A 17,264-nucleotide genomic window follows, 5' to 3' on the forward strand; every position below is an offset into this window, starting at 1 on the left:
ATAATATATATATATATATATATATAAATATATATATATAGATATATAAATATAAATATATATATATATATATATATATACACACACACACACATATATATTTTATACATCTATCAAACCACAATCCCATTTTGCACATGGGGTTGAGGTGCTACTTCAACAGTGACAATCATCTACAGCCAAGGTTCATACTGCTGGGTGGCTAGCACCAACATGGTTGTTCATTCACAGCAGTCACTTGCGCGCGCGCACACACACGCGCACACACACACAGCTAATTTTACAGTATCCAATCAACCTAATACTAGTCTTTGGAATGTGACAGGAAATCAGAGCACCTGGAAATAACCCGTGAGAACACAAGGAGGACATGCAGACTCCGTACAGAAGGCACCCAGCTGAAAATCAAGCTGTTAAACCTGTTGCTTTATGGAGACAATGCTAGAGATCTAAACCTCAGCTACAATTTTATCCTGCAACTTTACTTATAACTTAGACTCACCGAGCAGCCATCCATCTTTCAAGACTCCATCATGGAAGAGTTTGTTAACATCCGATTGCTGAAACACAGCTGAACTCTGTAAGCTCCCTGGAAAATGTGACTCTACACTCAGAATCCGTCCCTTGGCATCACAAACTAGCTGACAACTGATCGAGTGGCAGCCTTTCTTGTTAACATATGACAAATCTGGATTCGGGGCTTTGATGGCCACTTGGGTGCAGCCTACCACTCCCATCACATTAGGCATTCTTGCTACACCAAAGAACTCTTCAGTAATTTCTTGCTGGGCAGGTAATGTCGATGGGAAACAAATTAATTGGGAAGCTCTTTCAACCAGTGCTTCTGTAACATCTGCAACACATCTGCTCATGGATGCCTGGCTGATTCCAATGATACTTCCAACTAGATTCTGGAATGATCCAGAAGTATAAAATCCTAAAGCAGCCAGAATTTGTGTCTCTGGCAAAATAGCCCTAGACCTTTGCGTTGGACGGCATAAACTTCGGCCCAGAAGTTCTACCAAGTAGTAAATAAACTGTTTAGGAAAGCCAAACACAGATATCAAGTAATCGTCAGTTACATCATTCAGTTTAAATCTATCCAGAGTCCTATGTCCACGGCCAAACAACATAAGGTCACAGTCAAGGAGAGTGATCGCAACTGCCATTGTTAAGGTAGCACAAATGACAATTACAGACTGTGCTCAAAAGGTCTATATTACAGTGTTTTCACAGTGCTGACTTCCACGCTAAAGCAATTCCCAACTGAGCAAAACAGCAGCATGGGAAGACTTCGCTTTTCTTCTCCTTTTGAAGCAAACAAAAAGAAAATGTTAGAAGTCTCCAACAAAATCTTGCAAATATAAAGTCAGCAAGTCTACAAAAACAGGATCTATATATGAAGACAAGACATCAAAATTCTTCAAAATGTGATAAGAATAAAAGGAAAAAGAAGGACTCACTTTTTTAGAATAGTACTTCAGTCTGTGTGTACACACATGTATGGAATGGTGGTGAATCTCACATAATCCCATACATGGGCCTTTGCCTCCTTGTACCTCTGAATTTAATATAAACCAAACTCCAAGATTTCTGTACCTTACGAAAAAGATAACACAAGGTTGCGGTTTCCTTCAAAAAAGCAAGTTTCAAAATGCAATTAGTGAAATACTTGGCCATTATCTAACCACAAAATACTTACAACATACCAAGATGAAATGTCGCCACTTTTATCCTATGGACATTTGTCATGTTCTCATTTTATGCCAAAAGCAACAGCAGCACCACCACCACATTAATGGTAGGAAAACATACTGGGTGACACTACGAAAACCCAAAAGTTAGACACAGGGGGTATTTTAACTAAAAGTAGGGTGTAGTCCTTTTACTACTGAACAATTTCAAGAGCACTGCACTGAAACAGTCTACCAGTTTGGGACATTTTTGCTCCCTGTATAGAAATGGCTACATTTCAAAAGGTTTATGCAACTCAAGAAATGTTCAGAAAATGAAGGTAGGACACCCAGTAAGAAATACTCTTACTCCACCTGTCTAGCTTCAAAAGCTAAGAAGCGGCTGCATCCTGAATTTCAATTAAAAAAATATAAAATTTTAAATGTCATTTTTTATCACTGTAAAAGAATACAGACATAATTTTTATACAGATATGCTTATGTTTCTTCATGTTTGAAATCACAGCATCAAGTGCATTCAATATCCTTTGTACTTGTTAATCTGTAAAGAAGGTACAGCTATGCTTTTAAGTTAGTGTATTTTTGTAGACAGTGCACATCTGTCCCTCTCTGAAGGCCACTGCAACCTGGATCTAATCCTATTTACAACAGACAGCTTTCTCTCAAATTTTCAAAGCAACATATGTGGATGGACAGCATCATACAACACACTGCACGAGCTAGTAACTCTAGGGGTAACATAGTTCCACGAGCACACCAAGAACAATCTCAAATGTATTTGCACATCGGCTGAACAAGCAATGCTTAATGTAACATTTACAATAACAGGACTTTAAGATAGTGACTGACTAAACAATATGTTGAGTAGGGCCCCCAGTGTGTGAAAACAGATGTATTATTTAAAAATCCAACAGAATTTGTGAATTTTGGTAAAATTTGGTTACTGTCTAGTAGTTAGCCAGCCTGGATGCCTGCAAATAAGAAATCTGAAAAAAATAAGGGAAAAACTAACCAGAAAAGAAAAGCCTCCGGCTGGGGAGAACCTTACAAGTGTTCAGCAAGTACTTGTACACAACATGCAGTTACAGGTAGAAATAAAAGGTGAGGTAAGTAGCAGTGACTGTTGTGTAAGCTAGTGATAGTAAATAAAATATGCTTTCTTATTTGGAATGCATCCAGGGTTTGCATTGTAAACAAGATAAAAATGGCTGGAAAAAAAAAGCAATTTAAAGTTAATATAATGTTGTGAGCTGACTAATGGGGGTATGTAAATATGCACTGAAGACATTAAATATGAAACTAAAATAAAACAGCTACCTGTTTTATAGGAATGTATATATATAAGAAATACAGCTTGAACTAAAATGATAAAAGTAAAGAGAGACAAATGGTACCTCTTTCTTCCATTTGTAAAACTAACTGTTTTTCCACTAGCACTTGCCAAAGGCAAGCAGCTTGCAATTAACTACTGCAGTTCTTCACAGGTTCTGTATGACCTTTTCAGAGGACTCGCCACACACAAAGTAATGTACTTAGGTTTTTATTTTCACTGAACTGCTTGCTATCATAGTAACTGAAGTTTCAAACTGTGGGAAAAGATTAGTTAGACAAGCAACTGCCTCCCCAGAATCCTTACTGCTTTTAAGTATTAAACGTAACATTGCCAGTTTCAAAAGAAAGTGATGAGGCACAGATAAAAAGCCTTAAATATATTTCAGGTGACTTTGGGCTCAATTAACAGATTGGGCTTTTGAAACACTGGCAGGGAGAGAAGGGTGCACACATTCCATTAGGGAGGGAGTTCCTTTAGGTATTCCCTGTGTTGAGGCATGGTCCATAGAAAGGAGTACCCCTCTGACATAACATGCGAGTGCAGGGTAACAGATAAATGCATGGAATTGAATGAAGGTAGGTCATTACAACCCTCACAGCATCAAGGGTGGCATGCCCAGGAATGCCCTAAACATACTTATCTGCCCCAGCCCCAGTGGACATGTCCAGAAGAAATTAGAAGAGGTAGGTAAACCCAGCATAGGAGAGGGACACTGATATAAGTGGACTGTTACAAGTGTGAAAGGTTAAAAAAACAAAACATTGCCCAATTAATTTGAGGTCAACAGGTTTACTTTTTCCTTAAAGCTAAAAGTTGATGTTTACTGAAAGTATTCAAGTTGCTTTTCACATCTGGTAGAGAACCAGAGAAAAGGTAAGAACAGACTGCTATGTGAGTGACTGTGAACATGAGCTCCAACATGTGAATTACCATGGTTAACCTTAACTTTAGAACAAGTAATCCCTGTGGATGCAACAACTGATTTCAGAGCACTTTTTTTTCTTGTTTGGGAGAGATTTCCATTTTACAAAATGTATACAGTTTTGTGTTTACTGTGTTTTAAAGGTGGATAAAGAGGAACTGAAAAAAAAAAAACAGTGACTTTTATCAAAGCGAAGAGTGTGGGCTACTCTGACATGGTTGAAGTGGACACGAGAAAAAGTAACTATATACCAAATCAGCCAGCAAATCATTATTATATGTATGTAAGCTGCAAGACAGAAGTGTATTCATAAGAACCAAAATATTTATGCAAGTGGCAATAACGGCTTTAACAGAAACGATTGTTTTGTCTATATTAACAAGAAGTGTAAAATATACTTACCGGTGCAGACAAAAATCAGAGTACTGTATTTATATTAAGAAATACAGGATACAAATTGCAATGTTACAGAAGACAGTTCGATAAAACAAGCATGTGAATTTAACACAGAAGGAATTTCAGAGACGACATTCAGAGAAATGACAGCTACAAAGGAAGATGGGAATAATGATAGCAAATGTGAGGAGGACAATACTGGTAAAGTGGTTACTGGCAAGATTTGAGAGTTATTAAAGATAGAAATTATTTCAAAAGAAACAGCTACTCAATGGGGTAAAACAAAATTAACTTTTAAAATCATTGCAGAATATATGGAACAGTTGTGTTTTTCGGCTTTTCCCGGTTAGGGATCGCCACAGCGGAACTCCGGTCCGCTAATAATTGGCAGTAGATTTTTACGTGCAGAGTTGCCAGCCCTGACGTACAACCTTCAACGAAGGTACGCCCATTCACGCATGTCTCCAGACAGAAGACGCTCTTAGCTGAGAATCGAACGGGACAACGTCTTACTGTCAGGTAGTAATATGAATTATTTAGATGGGTTAACAATAAGGTTATAGGTATTGCAGAAGGGAATTCTCACCAAACAAAAAAAAGGAGGAATACATGTTGGCAGCTTAAGGAAAAACAAGGAAGTATTTGGACATTATGCAAGTTTAGCCAGCTTGCAGTTTTAAACAACTATTTTTGTTAACAACTGTACAGTCCAAATACTTTTAAGTCAGTGACATGGGAAACAAAAGAGTCATGGCTAAATTTAGGGAACTTGTGATATAATACTTGCAATCCAGGTCATAAAAAGATGAGGCTCAACAATTAACAGCTAAGACAGGAATAGATTAAATTTAAACAGGGGAGTGTTCAGAAACAGATGAAACTTCCGTAGAAATGTAGAAGTTGCGAGGGAAGAGAATGACACAAATCAAGAAGGCTTTGTTCAACAAGATTTTAAAAAGATGGGACCAACATCTTCAAAGAAATTAGTAAAAAAAAAGATAAAGGACCTTCAGAGTTGCCTTTTTATAGACAGATTTCAATTGTAAACCATTACCACACATACCTACATTAGCTATGAGCATAGCAGTTAAGTTATCAAAGTTTCAATTAGTGGACTGATGTGGTTCTGAGGGGGTGACCAACATTTGACAATAATTATGATCTGGACAGAATCTGACTATGTTAAGACACAGCTACATTTGTTGAGTCTTAATGCAAAGAAAATATTCAGTAGGGTCAGCTAAGATTTTATGAGAAGGGCATCTGTAGTATCTGCATTCCCTGAGAGAATAACAGGGTTAATAAGGGGGATATATATATGAAGGGTCTAAAGCAAGAATTAAGGTGGGAGAGCTCTTCTCTGACTTCCTCTGCTTGACAGGAGCACTAGGAGTGATTTTCTTTTTCCCTTCTTTCTTGCTTTATACTCTGGGCTATTAAAGCAATTAAGGGATTCATACATTCAAGGATATAGCTGGTGTGGCAATCAAAGAAGAACATATTAGCATAGAATATTATTTTGCACATGATAAATCCACAAAGAACATTAAATTTTGGTGTTGCCAAACATTTTGAGATACATTAAAGTCTTTTCAGGATATCAAAATAAATGGAAAGAAAACAAAAGCTGTAGATTTAAACTATGTAACCATATATGAAATTGATTCAAGAATACCTGTACTTACGGGGAGATAAGATGAAGCATTTAGGTATGCCGATAAAAAGAAATTACGTTACTGCAGTTAAGAATATGTGGGAAAACAGTAAACAGAAGACAATACAAAAATTAAGAAAATGGAGGCCCTTGATTATGGATATAAATATTAAGATACAAGCAGTAAAACAAAAAGTGACAGGTTTGATTTTATCAACCAGAGGAAAAGACGTGGATCACAATCAAGAGACTTGAAAGAATTAATTTGGGAGGATAACAGGGCAAAAGTTAAGTGGGCTAGATTGATGTCTCCATAGAAAATAGGCAGTTTTTGGTTACCCGATTTGAAAGGGTACGTCAAGGCTACACATTAAAGTTCATGTATCCAGTTTAAGAAGAACGTTATAAAATCAATATGTAAAAGGATAAATTGAAATGGAGGAGGGATTTCAACAGCTAGAAGCTATAATTTTGGAAACATGCCTTTAAGAATAACAACAGCCATACATAATGCTTTAGTCAAAGTAAAAGTATTCTAAAAACTAAGCCAGCCTGGGAATGGAGAAAGAATTTACCAATAGGGACACCTGCAACTAGGGTACAGAAGACAGGTATGATGGGGACTGAAATTTACTGGAGGAAATCAGCAAATGAATCACTGTATTGAGAGCAAACAGAAGGAAAAGAGAGGAAATGGGGTATTTGTGGTCTGAACTGAAGCACTGCTTAAACTAGAACAGCTGTTTGCTATAAATGTAGCAAGCAGTTTGCTACAGTTTAAGAGGAGGATTTTTTTGCTCCCCAAGGAACGTAGATGGGAAAAAAATGGCGTCATCTTGTGCCCTACATTTGGAACACCAGTCCGGCAGATCAGGGAACAAAGTTTTGTTTCTGCTCATCAAGGATCATGCATGGATTGGAAAGAACAGACCTTTCTCCTTAAATCAGGACCAAATTGAGAAAGGACCGATTTTTTTTTTTATTTCTCAAAGTTGGGTGGCTGGGGGAGTATGCCAGATTCGAGAATGGCACCAAGTACCATAACAGCTGACTACACCTTAGGTGCATCAATGCAAATGAGAATTGGGGGGGGCAAGCATAATTCCTCCGACAGCAAACGCCCCCAATATACATACATAAATATAAATTTTACATGAGATATAGTGATACCTCAATATAGATATACGCTGAACACATTCTGCAGTTTGCAGCCAGAAAAACATCTTATACCAATCCCTAATGGAAATGGAGCATAATGGAACAAGCCAGGACATCACTGCCAAATGTCTGTCAATCCCTACATTGTGCATCCATCTATAAAAATACCACCAGTCTGTCTCCCTCATAGTTCTTAGTAAAACTTGGAGAATTAAACTTGGATAAGGATGTAGAAAATTAAAACCGCCCTACCTTCTACAATCAAAATGTCACCTAGTGCTGAGCAGGACTCCAACAAATTACCCCTGTAGTATTGATAGTTTTCATCATGGCACTTGTTTCCAGTGGCAAAAAGTTATCTTTTCCAGATAAATAAATTAAAAGTTTACTCCTGATGTAATGACCTCTAAATACAGATATATTCTGAACACGAGCTGCATTCTTCACTCTGAGAGAAGACCTACACCACCATTTATACAAACAATATAATCCAGTATGCCAGTCATTGTGAAAGGACTGTGTACGCTCTTAATGTGGAAAAGCAATTTATCCCTCTCTTGCTAGTCTTTAGTAATACTTTCAAACTATTCCAGGACACTACAGACATAAAATGCACTTAACAGATACATTTCGCCCCAACACAATAACCTTCTCACAAGTAGTACTGGTCACTGCATACTTCCAGTGGGGGAAAAAGTTCTCTTTTCTGAAGCGATGTACAAGAACTTAACCAATGATTTAATGACAGTTCAATGCAAACACAACCTAGGCATGTGCAACATTTTACTTAAAGCGTCAAAAGCCTGTCTAATGGTAATAAAAGCATAATGCAACATGCCAGACTGTTGCTGTAAAATGGCTACATACAGCAATAGACAATTTTCCTTTGAAAATTCTTAGCAAAACGTTCAAATTCTATTTGTACAAAATATGCATCCAAATATGTTACTCGACCATTAAAGTTTTATTAGCTCTCAATGCTGAACTCGACCAAACACATTGCAACCAGACATCTTTGGCAGTCACACTATCCTAGTGACAAAAGAATTCCATTTTATGGAGAAGTGATGTAATGATGACTTAATACAAACATGTTTTAGAAATACACTGCATTTTTCACCTGAACAAAATTATATAAATACCCACACCAATGATAAACAAGTATAAAGCCAGCCTGCCAAACTGTCAGAGTGAAGACAGTCAAACCTTGCATTTTGTACCAACATACAGAAGGTAAGATGTCAGTCCTCCTTTGACAGCTCTTAGTATCATAGAAACAAGGACAAAGCACAAAATCATACAAGACTGACATTCTCCTGTTAGGAACTTTAAATGCAACTCAATGCAGAATCACAGCCAGTCACACTATCCAGACCAATATAAGGGGTTCTTGTCTCGGCAAGTTTCCGGACACGAGTTCCCTTTTCTAGAGATATTTACTATTTTTACTTCTGATACAATAATTTAATAAAGATATTCTAAAGGAGGGTTGCATTCTCCACCTTTATGTACTCACCTCCAATGAAAACAGATTAGAATACAACTCAACAGCTTGGCACATTCCAATAGTATGCCTACTTCAGGTACCTATTAATACAGGGCTCTATCTCTGAAACAGTTTGACATTTTCTTGCAATTATTTGCAGACCTAAAATCTGGACACTCAGTAATAAACCGTGCTTAGGTTTTCACAATGTGGTGGCCATGTAATGGAGCAACTTCGTTCTGATTTTCAAAATTGCCATGTAACAATTCTTGATAGGAAATTTATGGGTACTTACAGTAATGTTAAGGTGTCAGAAGACAGCCACCTTTTCCAAGGTACTCTGGACTGATGCTCTGGGCATCAATATGTTAAGCATGTAAACCTTCCCAAAGTTGTTGATGCCTTCATTATACTGCACCCTACCAGCAACTTAATTTCTGGAAAAAGCAAAAGTTCTAATCTCAGGATCACAAACTCAAATGCAAATCCCACAGGAGTCTTGCAACATAGTGGCAGACTCCTGAAAACAAAGTAAAAGTCCTGGGGGGAACTAGTAATCCAACAGATGGTCAATATCCCAAGGCACACTTCTAAAACCTTCAGGGACACTAAAAGGTCCATACTGTTGGCAGGGGTCTGAATGGAGAGATAAGTCAGCAAGCAAAGGAGAGCAGTATTGCTGAAATTGAATTCATCCTCAAACCTTAGTAAGTACCTTCATGAGGTGGACCCTGTTTTTCACAAATTCTCTCCAAGATGGTACGGATATATAAACTGTATTTATATAGCATACATCATGGACAGAAATAGGTCACAAATTAACTAGATAGCGGAGCGTACTGGTGCCAGGACTGGGAAAAATAACAGTGTAGAATCCTCAAAATACAGAAACATTCCTACAATGGGGCCAGGCCAGGACCAGGGGGAGGATGCCACCCCCTGTTGAAGGAAGTAGCAGTCCACAAAAATCACAAAAAAAAACTGATGGCCCAAAGAAGAACCATAATGACGATAGAGTGGACTATTGAGGATAAGAAAGAAATTATGTATTGTTACTTTTATGCAAAAAGCCCAGAATTTCCAGACACAAGATATATAAAAAGATCAAGAGAAAAATTAGAGGAAAGAAAAATGCTTCCACAAGAAAAAACTGTCAGAAGCCTCAAATAAAAATTTGTGTTCATTAATACAACAAATTTGTGAAAAACAGTACACAGACCAAGAAACTTTGATCTGTTTGGAAAGAGTCTAAGTGTGAAAATATGAACAAAACCTACAGATTTTTGAAAAGTACAAGAGAGAAATATAGACATGGGAAAAAGAGAGATTTAATATGGTGCAATATTTATGCAAAGATGAAAGCCAAATTAATCAATAGAAAGAAGGCAGCCCTACAGGTATTCGAAAAGAAATATAGGCAAAGGCACCCAGATATGGAAAATTTCACAATAAAAGAAATATCACAAAGAAGGAATGTAGAAAAGAAGATTAGTAAAGTAGAAGTTAAAAAAACAGAAGTTGAAGTTATGGAATGCCTGTGAAGTGAAGGATTTGGTGTTGAAGGTCTAACACAAGTTACATCACAGCATGATGGAACGAGCCCCAAAAGTACAGAGAAACAGGAAGATCAGGATACATCTGAGGAAAAAATATGGACTTGGGAAAGAAAAAGATTTCATATGGTTGAAGTCTTGGTGTGGGATCTGCTTTCCACAGGCAAGACAATTGTTAACTTTTTCGGACATCGGTTAGTGCAAGAAAAAAGGACCCCCCCCAAATGAGGTACTTAGCTTTAGATGTTTTCAGTTGAAAGTGACCGACCAGCACTCGTGCAAACTACTTCTGCTATGGGCTCCACGGCAAGGAAGACTGATGTAATGATGTCGGCTGCCTTGCTTTATACCACCGACGACCTGATGTCAGACTACAGGTGACTGCAGCTGATGCAAAAAAAACATGGACTCTGGTATTCGGGCCGTCTGAGGGCTACCACAGCAGGGATAACACACAGGTGATGACTGCAACAGTGAAACATGAACACCTGAGGTTATGTAGTACTTGTGAAGTGAAGGATTTAGTGTAGAAAATGTAATTCAGAAAACACTACAAAGGGATAGAGCAATGGACATCCAAATTAAGGGAAAACGGGAAAACCAGTGGAATGGGAAGTAATTGGTCAGGTGCAATATAAAGATATTTTGAAGCCTTCCACAGGAAACCAGAATAAAATGTACACTTTAAGCTGGACAGCAAGGGAAGCAACAGGAAACTGATGCAGTCAATGTTGAGGAGTGACAGGCCAGTGAGTTCCCATCTGACAGAGCAATGGATGGCACGGGATGAAACTGGAGAATGTGCCATAGGAAGATGCTACAGAACTTTCTATAGACGGCCCAGAGGAAATGGAAAACAAAAAAATGTGCCCTCAGTTTAGCAGAAAATGAGGTAAGAGTTGTTTTGACTTAATATAGACAGACATATTAAGATCAATGAAAGAAATAGACTGCAGAAGTTCAATAAAACCCAAAAAGTCAGAAGTTTTATAAGACAAATGAACACATAATTAGGACTATCCATAGAGAGCCATGCGATATAGCAGAAGTAAACAGGATATATTGCTGTGCAGCTAAGTTAAGAACAGATACAATTCTACCACAAGAGCACAGGGTAGTGAGGGAAAGGAAGGGGAGAATCAAATACCGTCATGGAAGTATTAAATAGAGAAAACTACAAAGCAGTTGAGACAAAACGTGTCACTGTTAGGTAAGTATAGACGAGGGAATAGATCAACAAAAATAGTCAGAAAGACAGATGAGATAAAAGCAATGTGCAATCATGCATTATTGCAAATTAACTAAAAATATCAGCAGAGGCAGAAAAACAGAATATACACATGTAAATATAAAGGTAAAGTACACAATAAGGAATTTATTGATAATCCCAAAACGTTTTAAAGAGTAGTTAGAAACAAAGTAAAAGGAATTGAAAGACCATCCAAAAAAAGAAATGGTATTTATTAAGATCCTGTGGAACATGAAGATGCTAAACGGACAGAAATAGTAAAGGGAAGTATTAGAAGTTCAAAGGTGCAGGACATGAAATGGGATCAAATAACAGCTAGACAGATAGAAACAAAGTTTAGAAGAGCCTCTAATTGGAAAACACCAAGCCCAGATGCAGTACAAAACTTCTGGTTAAAAGTATTAAACATCTTTGCATGAAGATTTAGCCATGAGTAAAAACTATAAGCGCACCCTGAACAGACACTAATCTGGCTAACAGTAAAACAAATGTTTCTACTTAAGAGTGAACCTGTAAGATAGCCTAAAAATTACAGACCAATAACTTGCCTTCCAACGACACAAACTATACACCAAAATTGATGCAGACAGAGTTTATAGTAATTTAGAAGAAAACTCAATCATGGCAACAGAACAAATGGCAATAAAAGAAAGCCATGGAACAAAGGATCATTTGTCGCTAAATAAAGTCATAATGGAGAACTGTAAAAAAGGAAGAATCTAAGTATGGTATGGATTTACAACAAAAATGCATCTGAAAGTATCTCACATTCATGGATAAAAAGAGTGCTTAAAAATGTACAAGATACATCCTATATTAGTCAATTACATTACAGTGACCATGAAACACTGGCAGACCACTTACAATTAAGCAATGATAAAGGGCAAATTATTATTCCAGGGATAAAAATACAAAGGAGGATATTCCAGGGTGACTCCTTGTCACCTCTGCTATTCTGTCTTGCCCTTAACCCATTGAGCTGTCTACTTAACAGACTAGGCCATGGCTATAATTTGACTCCTAGAAAACAAAGTGTAAAGACTTGTCATCTGCTCTTTGTCGATGATTTAAAACAGTATAGCTCATTAGATAAAAACTGAAAGCACAAATGCAAATTGTCAAACTTTTTCAGATGATATAAGATTGTCATTTGGTCTTGATAAGTGTGCAAAAGCAACTTTTAAAGCATGAAAACTGCAGCATCTAGAAAACATCACTTTAGGACAATAATGTGATATAAACAAACTTGAGCAACAGGGAGTGTATTAATATTTGGGAAATGGTGAAGGATTAACAATAAAACATGAACAAATGCTTATAAAACTTTGTAAGGAATACTTTACAAAACTTAAATTAATCCTGAAAACAGTGCTGACATCTAGGAACAAAATTCAAGCTATAAACCAATTTGCTCTTCCTGTCCTAAAACAGTTTTGTAGTGACTGACTGGCCCCAAAACGTGTTGGATAGATTAGACAGGAAAACAATAAGGATGCGTCACGATCACCAAATTATTTATAAAAATCAATGTATACCAAGATTATATATTCCCTGCTCTGGTACAGGCCTCCTTGAAATTGATTACATGTACAGCTCTACAACTGTGGGACTGCGCACATATCTGCTGACCTCACAGGACACAAATGTAAAGAAAGTTTTGAAACATGAGGAGAATAAATCTAAGATGACTAACCTGCTTAGCTTAGTCTAGCAAAAGCCTATCGACGTCAAGCAGGAAGGGAAATCAAACCAGCAGTAGAAAAAAATCAGGTGGGACTGAATATGCAAAAAAAACAAAAACAAAAAAAAAACAAAAGAAAGAATATAAGGTGAAGGATCAGATGAGAAGGGAAAAAATGTGGAAAATGCATAAATATAGTTCCAAGTAGAGAAAACTTCTGGAAGAACCTCAATGTTGATCAGGATCGAATGCAGGAATTGTTAGAGGTGAATTCAAACCAAAAGATGAAAGGTTAATATTGATGGCCCAAGATAGTGGGCTACGCACACTTTGGTTTACAAAGTCCATTGAACATATGGCAGAAACAGACAAATGTGGGTTTTGTAAAAGAAAACTGGAAACAGCCGCACACCTCATTGTTGGTTGTAACATACTAACGGCAGAAGGAATGTATACTGAAAGGCATAATAATACGGCAAGACTTGCACTGGGGATTGTGTAAATATGGTACTTAAGTAGCTGTAAAAACACTGGAAAAGTAGCCACAAAGCATCACAGAAAATGATGACGACGACATCACATGAGCTTACCCATTACCAACAGCTCAAAAGACAGATGCGACAAAACCAGATATAGTGGCCCATGAAAATAAGACAAAAGTAGCATTGATCACTGAAATCACTACACACACCGACTACAGCATCTTGCGTACAGAGAGAGTCAAAGTAATAAAATATCAGGATTTGCAAACTGAAACAAGAGCAATGTGGAAGAAAGACACTTAGACCGTTCCAATAGTAGTAGGAGCAAAAGGTTTTATATTAAAAAAAAAAAAAAAAAAAATCTACAATTTTACTTAGATATGTTACCAATACATGCAACTCCATACTAAATTGCAGGAGGAGTCATTATACTAGGCACATTACAGGTGCTGCGAAGAGCACTTCTGGCTGACGTCAAGGACTGAAACAATACTAATTTCATGAACGTTAATCGTACTTTGACTTAGGAATGGGGTCCATTCCAGTCATGGTAATAGAAATCCAAAAGACTTGGAGAAATTAAAAAAACAAAACTGGCAGACATTAAAATTACTATCAGTGACCATATGAACACTGATGGTGAAAGGAAAATTACTATCAGTGACCATATGAACATTGATAGTGAAACGGATGGAGGGAGTGTGTGTTCATAGTCTGAGGAACATAAAGACAAACTTGAACAATGGAAATGAAATGGGAAATATATGGGAATACAGAATTACAAGGCTGGATTGACTTGCAGTATACCTCCTACACAGAGGTACAGTGATCTCAAAGTCACTAAGTAGCAAGTATATGGGGGCACAGACCCCCACATCTGGGATGCAGGGAAGCACAGCACTCCCTGCAAAAAAGATTAAAAGTTGCAATAACTAGCTTCAAAATGCAGAGTTTTTCTGGTTGAATTGCACAAATGCAGTTTACTTTTGGATGTCTCAGGAGTTACAAAACTAGGACCTGCTCATCAAACACAGGTGCATATGAAGGAGCTAAGTTAGGCATAAGAAGAAATACAAACATGTCATGAACTAAGGAGCCTCCTGGTGATTCAAGGTGCAGGTGAACGACCTTTTTCATTGCCTCGGTCGGTTTTCTAAGAAGACAGTCATAAAAAAGTAAGACATTATGGAGACCACTTCATCAGGAATATGCCAGCATTACTAGTGGTACTGCAGCAAACTCTTTGGTACAGGGTATGCACACTGGAACTGTGTTTCCCAATGGCTGAGTCATCAGTACACTTTTGAATGGAATTTTCTGGGGTGATTAAACAGAAGGCTGAAGAAGGCCAAAAATGCAGCAATAAGAATCACACGTGTGATATCCTGCATTTTTTTTTGATGGTCCTACAGAAGGCAGTATAAGTGCCAAGATGGCCTGCAGGTGACACGTACAATGACACTGGAGTCATGATGAGTAGGTGTCAGATAAAGCTAAAAATAATGAGAACATTTCTCATAGGTTGAGCAAATTAGCCACTATAGTCCTCTACTTATGGAAACTGCTTAGGTGGCTCTCTTGTGGACTAGTACATCAGCCAAGTGCCAGCTGGTGGAAATGAATAAAAATATATTTATTTATATATTGTCATTTGATTACCAGGAAACCCTGACTGGGTAAAAACCCATTTTTAGAGCAGGCCAGGGGAGAAAAGCTCCAAATTATTACAAAATATTTTAAGAACAATATTTTTACAATCTTGAAAAAATAAAACAAATACATCCTCAGTTTATATAGTTACAACAAATTGATCACGAGTTCATAAGACGTTACTAAGCTAATGGCCCTCGGGCCTTTACAAGCCTAGTTGTGTAAAAAAATCCAAGTACCCTTTTTGACTATAGTTCGGTGGCCATTCTTAAAGCGATTCTGTAATAAGCACCGATTGCCCCTGTCTATGTGGGAGATAGGAGCCATCCCCGGGGAGAATTTATGGTCACTCATCCAGTTGTCAAGATTGCTCTTGAATAGGGTCAGTGAGGAGCTCTGCTACACATGGAGTGACAGCTTATTCCAGAGGAGCAGCAATCACTGGGAGATGCATCTGTCTCTCTCCAGCATGTTTTGTTAACGTCAAAGTCTAGGCTGAGATCCCTGGAGCAAGTTATTCTCATCTCATTTGATTTGCAGATGTGTAACATTTCATTTGGAGCAGGGTCCAAGACTGCTCTGTAGGTCAGGCACAGGTCGCCTCTCAGCAACCTGTATAATACAGAGTACAGTGACAGGGCTTTCAACTAATTACACATACGTCATGTTTTGGAGGCCCTGTATTCTCTTGGTTAAAAATCTCTGTGGTCTCTCCAGTTGCTGCAGGTGTCTAGTGAGATAAATACAAATGGGAGCAGTGTACTCAATTACTGATCTTAAAAGGGTCAAGTACAGCGGAGCTACAACCTCCCAAGTCTTGGATGTGATGCCCTTATTTATGAGATGCGGAATGCAGAATGCTTTTCTTACTACTACTACTGACACATGGTGATCGAAGTTTAGGTTGCTATCAACCCGTGTTCCCAAGTCATGTATCACAGAGTTTGAGCTTAGTGGAGTGCTATCTATATCATAATTAGCAGGGGCTACTTTTCCAAAGTGGATAACGAGGAATTGTTTTGCGTTAAGTTTTAGTCCATGAGTTTGGCACCAGTCAGATGTTTTGTCAGACCTTTCTTTAAATATGTTAACATCGCTGAGGGACTCAGACTGCTCCCAATTTACAGTCATTTGCAAACTTGGTAAGCCACAGGCAGTCTACATTCACCTAGATTTCACAGAAACAGATTCCAAACAGAAGAGGGCCCAGCACAGATCCTTGTGTTACCCCACTGCTAACTGGTCTACTGGTGGAGGTGGACTCCCCAGCTTTGACAATGTGCATTCTTGCCTGTGAGCTGTTGGCTACCCATCTAGTTATCCATGGGTTAGTCCCCAGCTGGGAGAGTTTCTCTATGATATCTGAACGGGGGATTGTGTCAAAGGCCTTGCCTAAATCAAGATGGAGGGGATGTACTGTTTTGCCCTCATCCACTGCTTTGGTGACATTCTCAAACAAGTCCACCAAGTTTAATAAGCAAGATCTACCTTTGATGAAACTGAACTGGGTCAGGTCAAGATTTTGAAGGCTGCTTATGTCCTTGTGGAATGGGTCCATCAGGATTCCCTCCATGGCCTTGCAAATACTGCTGGTCATGTTTATGGGTGGACAATTACCAGAATCAGTTGATGGACCCGCTTTGTGTAAGGGGATCACTGCTGCTGTTCTTTACTCTGCCGAGACAAAGACGGTTCTCAGGCTGAGGTTAAAGAAAATGCCGACTGGTTCTGCTAGCAGCCTGGGATGTCATCTTGTCCCATAGACGCTGTTTTTGGCCTTGGAAAGTGCTTGTATGACCTGTTCTTTTAAAATACTCAGTAGAGGACTGGTATCACGAATGCTTTGGGGTATGTCTGGTGGGGACATGGGGGTTAATTTATTGCCAAATCTGTCAGCTAGCAGATTGGCAATATACTCAGGTTGTGAGAGTGGTACTGTCCATTGCAAGTTCTGCACACAGCTGGACATTCCCTTTTAGGTTTCTGATGAAGTTGAAGAATACCTT

The 17,264-nt window shown here is 38.2% G+C and overlaps 1 protein-coding gene across 7 annotated transcripts in view; it reads right to left on the reverse strand.

The window, feature by feature from the left end:
• Positions 1-17,264, reverse strand: part of HARBI1 (harbinger transposase derived 1) — a 121,907-nt gene that overhangs the window by 68,437 nt on the left and 36,206 nt on the right. For 2 of the 7 annotated variants that reach the window (XM_044082613.1, XM_044082611.1), the window contains exons 2-3: positions 1,464-1,599; positions 503-1,308 (exon numbers count right to left, since the gene is read on the reverse strand). In XM_044082613.1, the coding sequence (XP_043938548.1) occupies positions 503-1,169 (667 nt within the window). In that variant the 5' untranslated portion in view covers positions 1,170-1,308; positions 1,464-1,599. Of the gene's footprint in view, positions 1-502; positions 1,309-1,463; positions 1,633-17,264 lie in introns of all 7 variants that reach the window. The other 5 variants (XM_044082610.1, XM_044082608.1, XM_044082615.1 and 2 more) reach the window with 3 other exon arrangements.

This window comes from Protopterus annectens, chromosome 9.part0, assembly GCF_019279795.1.
Source record: "Protopterus annectens isolate FY-2018-M chromosome 9.part0, PAN1.0, whole genome shotgun sequence".
Lineage (NCBI taxonomy): Eukaryota > Metazoa > Chordata > Ceratodontiformes > Protopteridae > Protopterus > Protopterus annectens.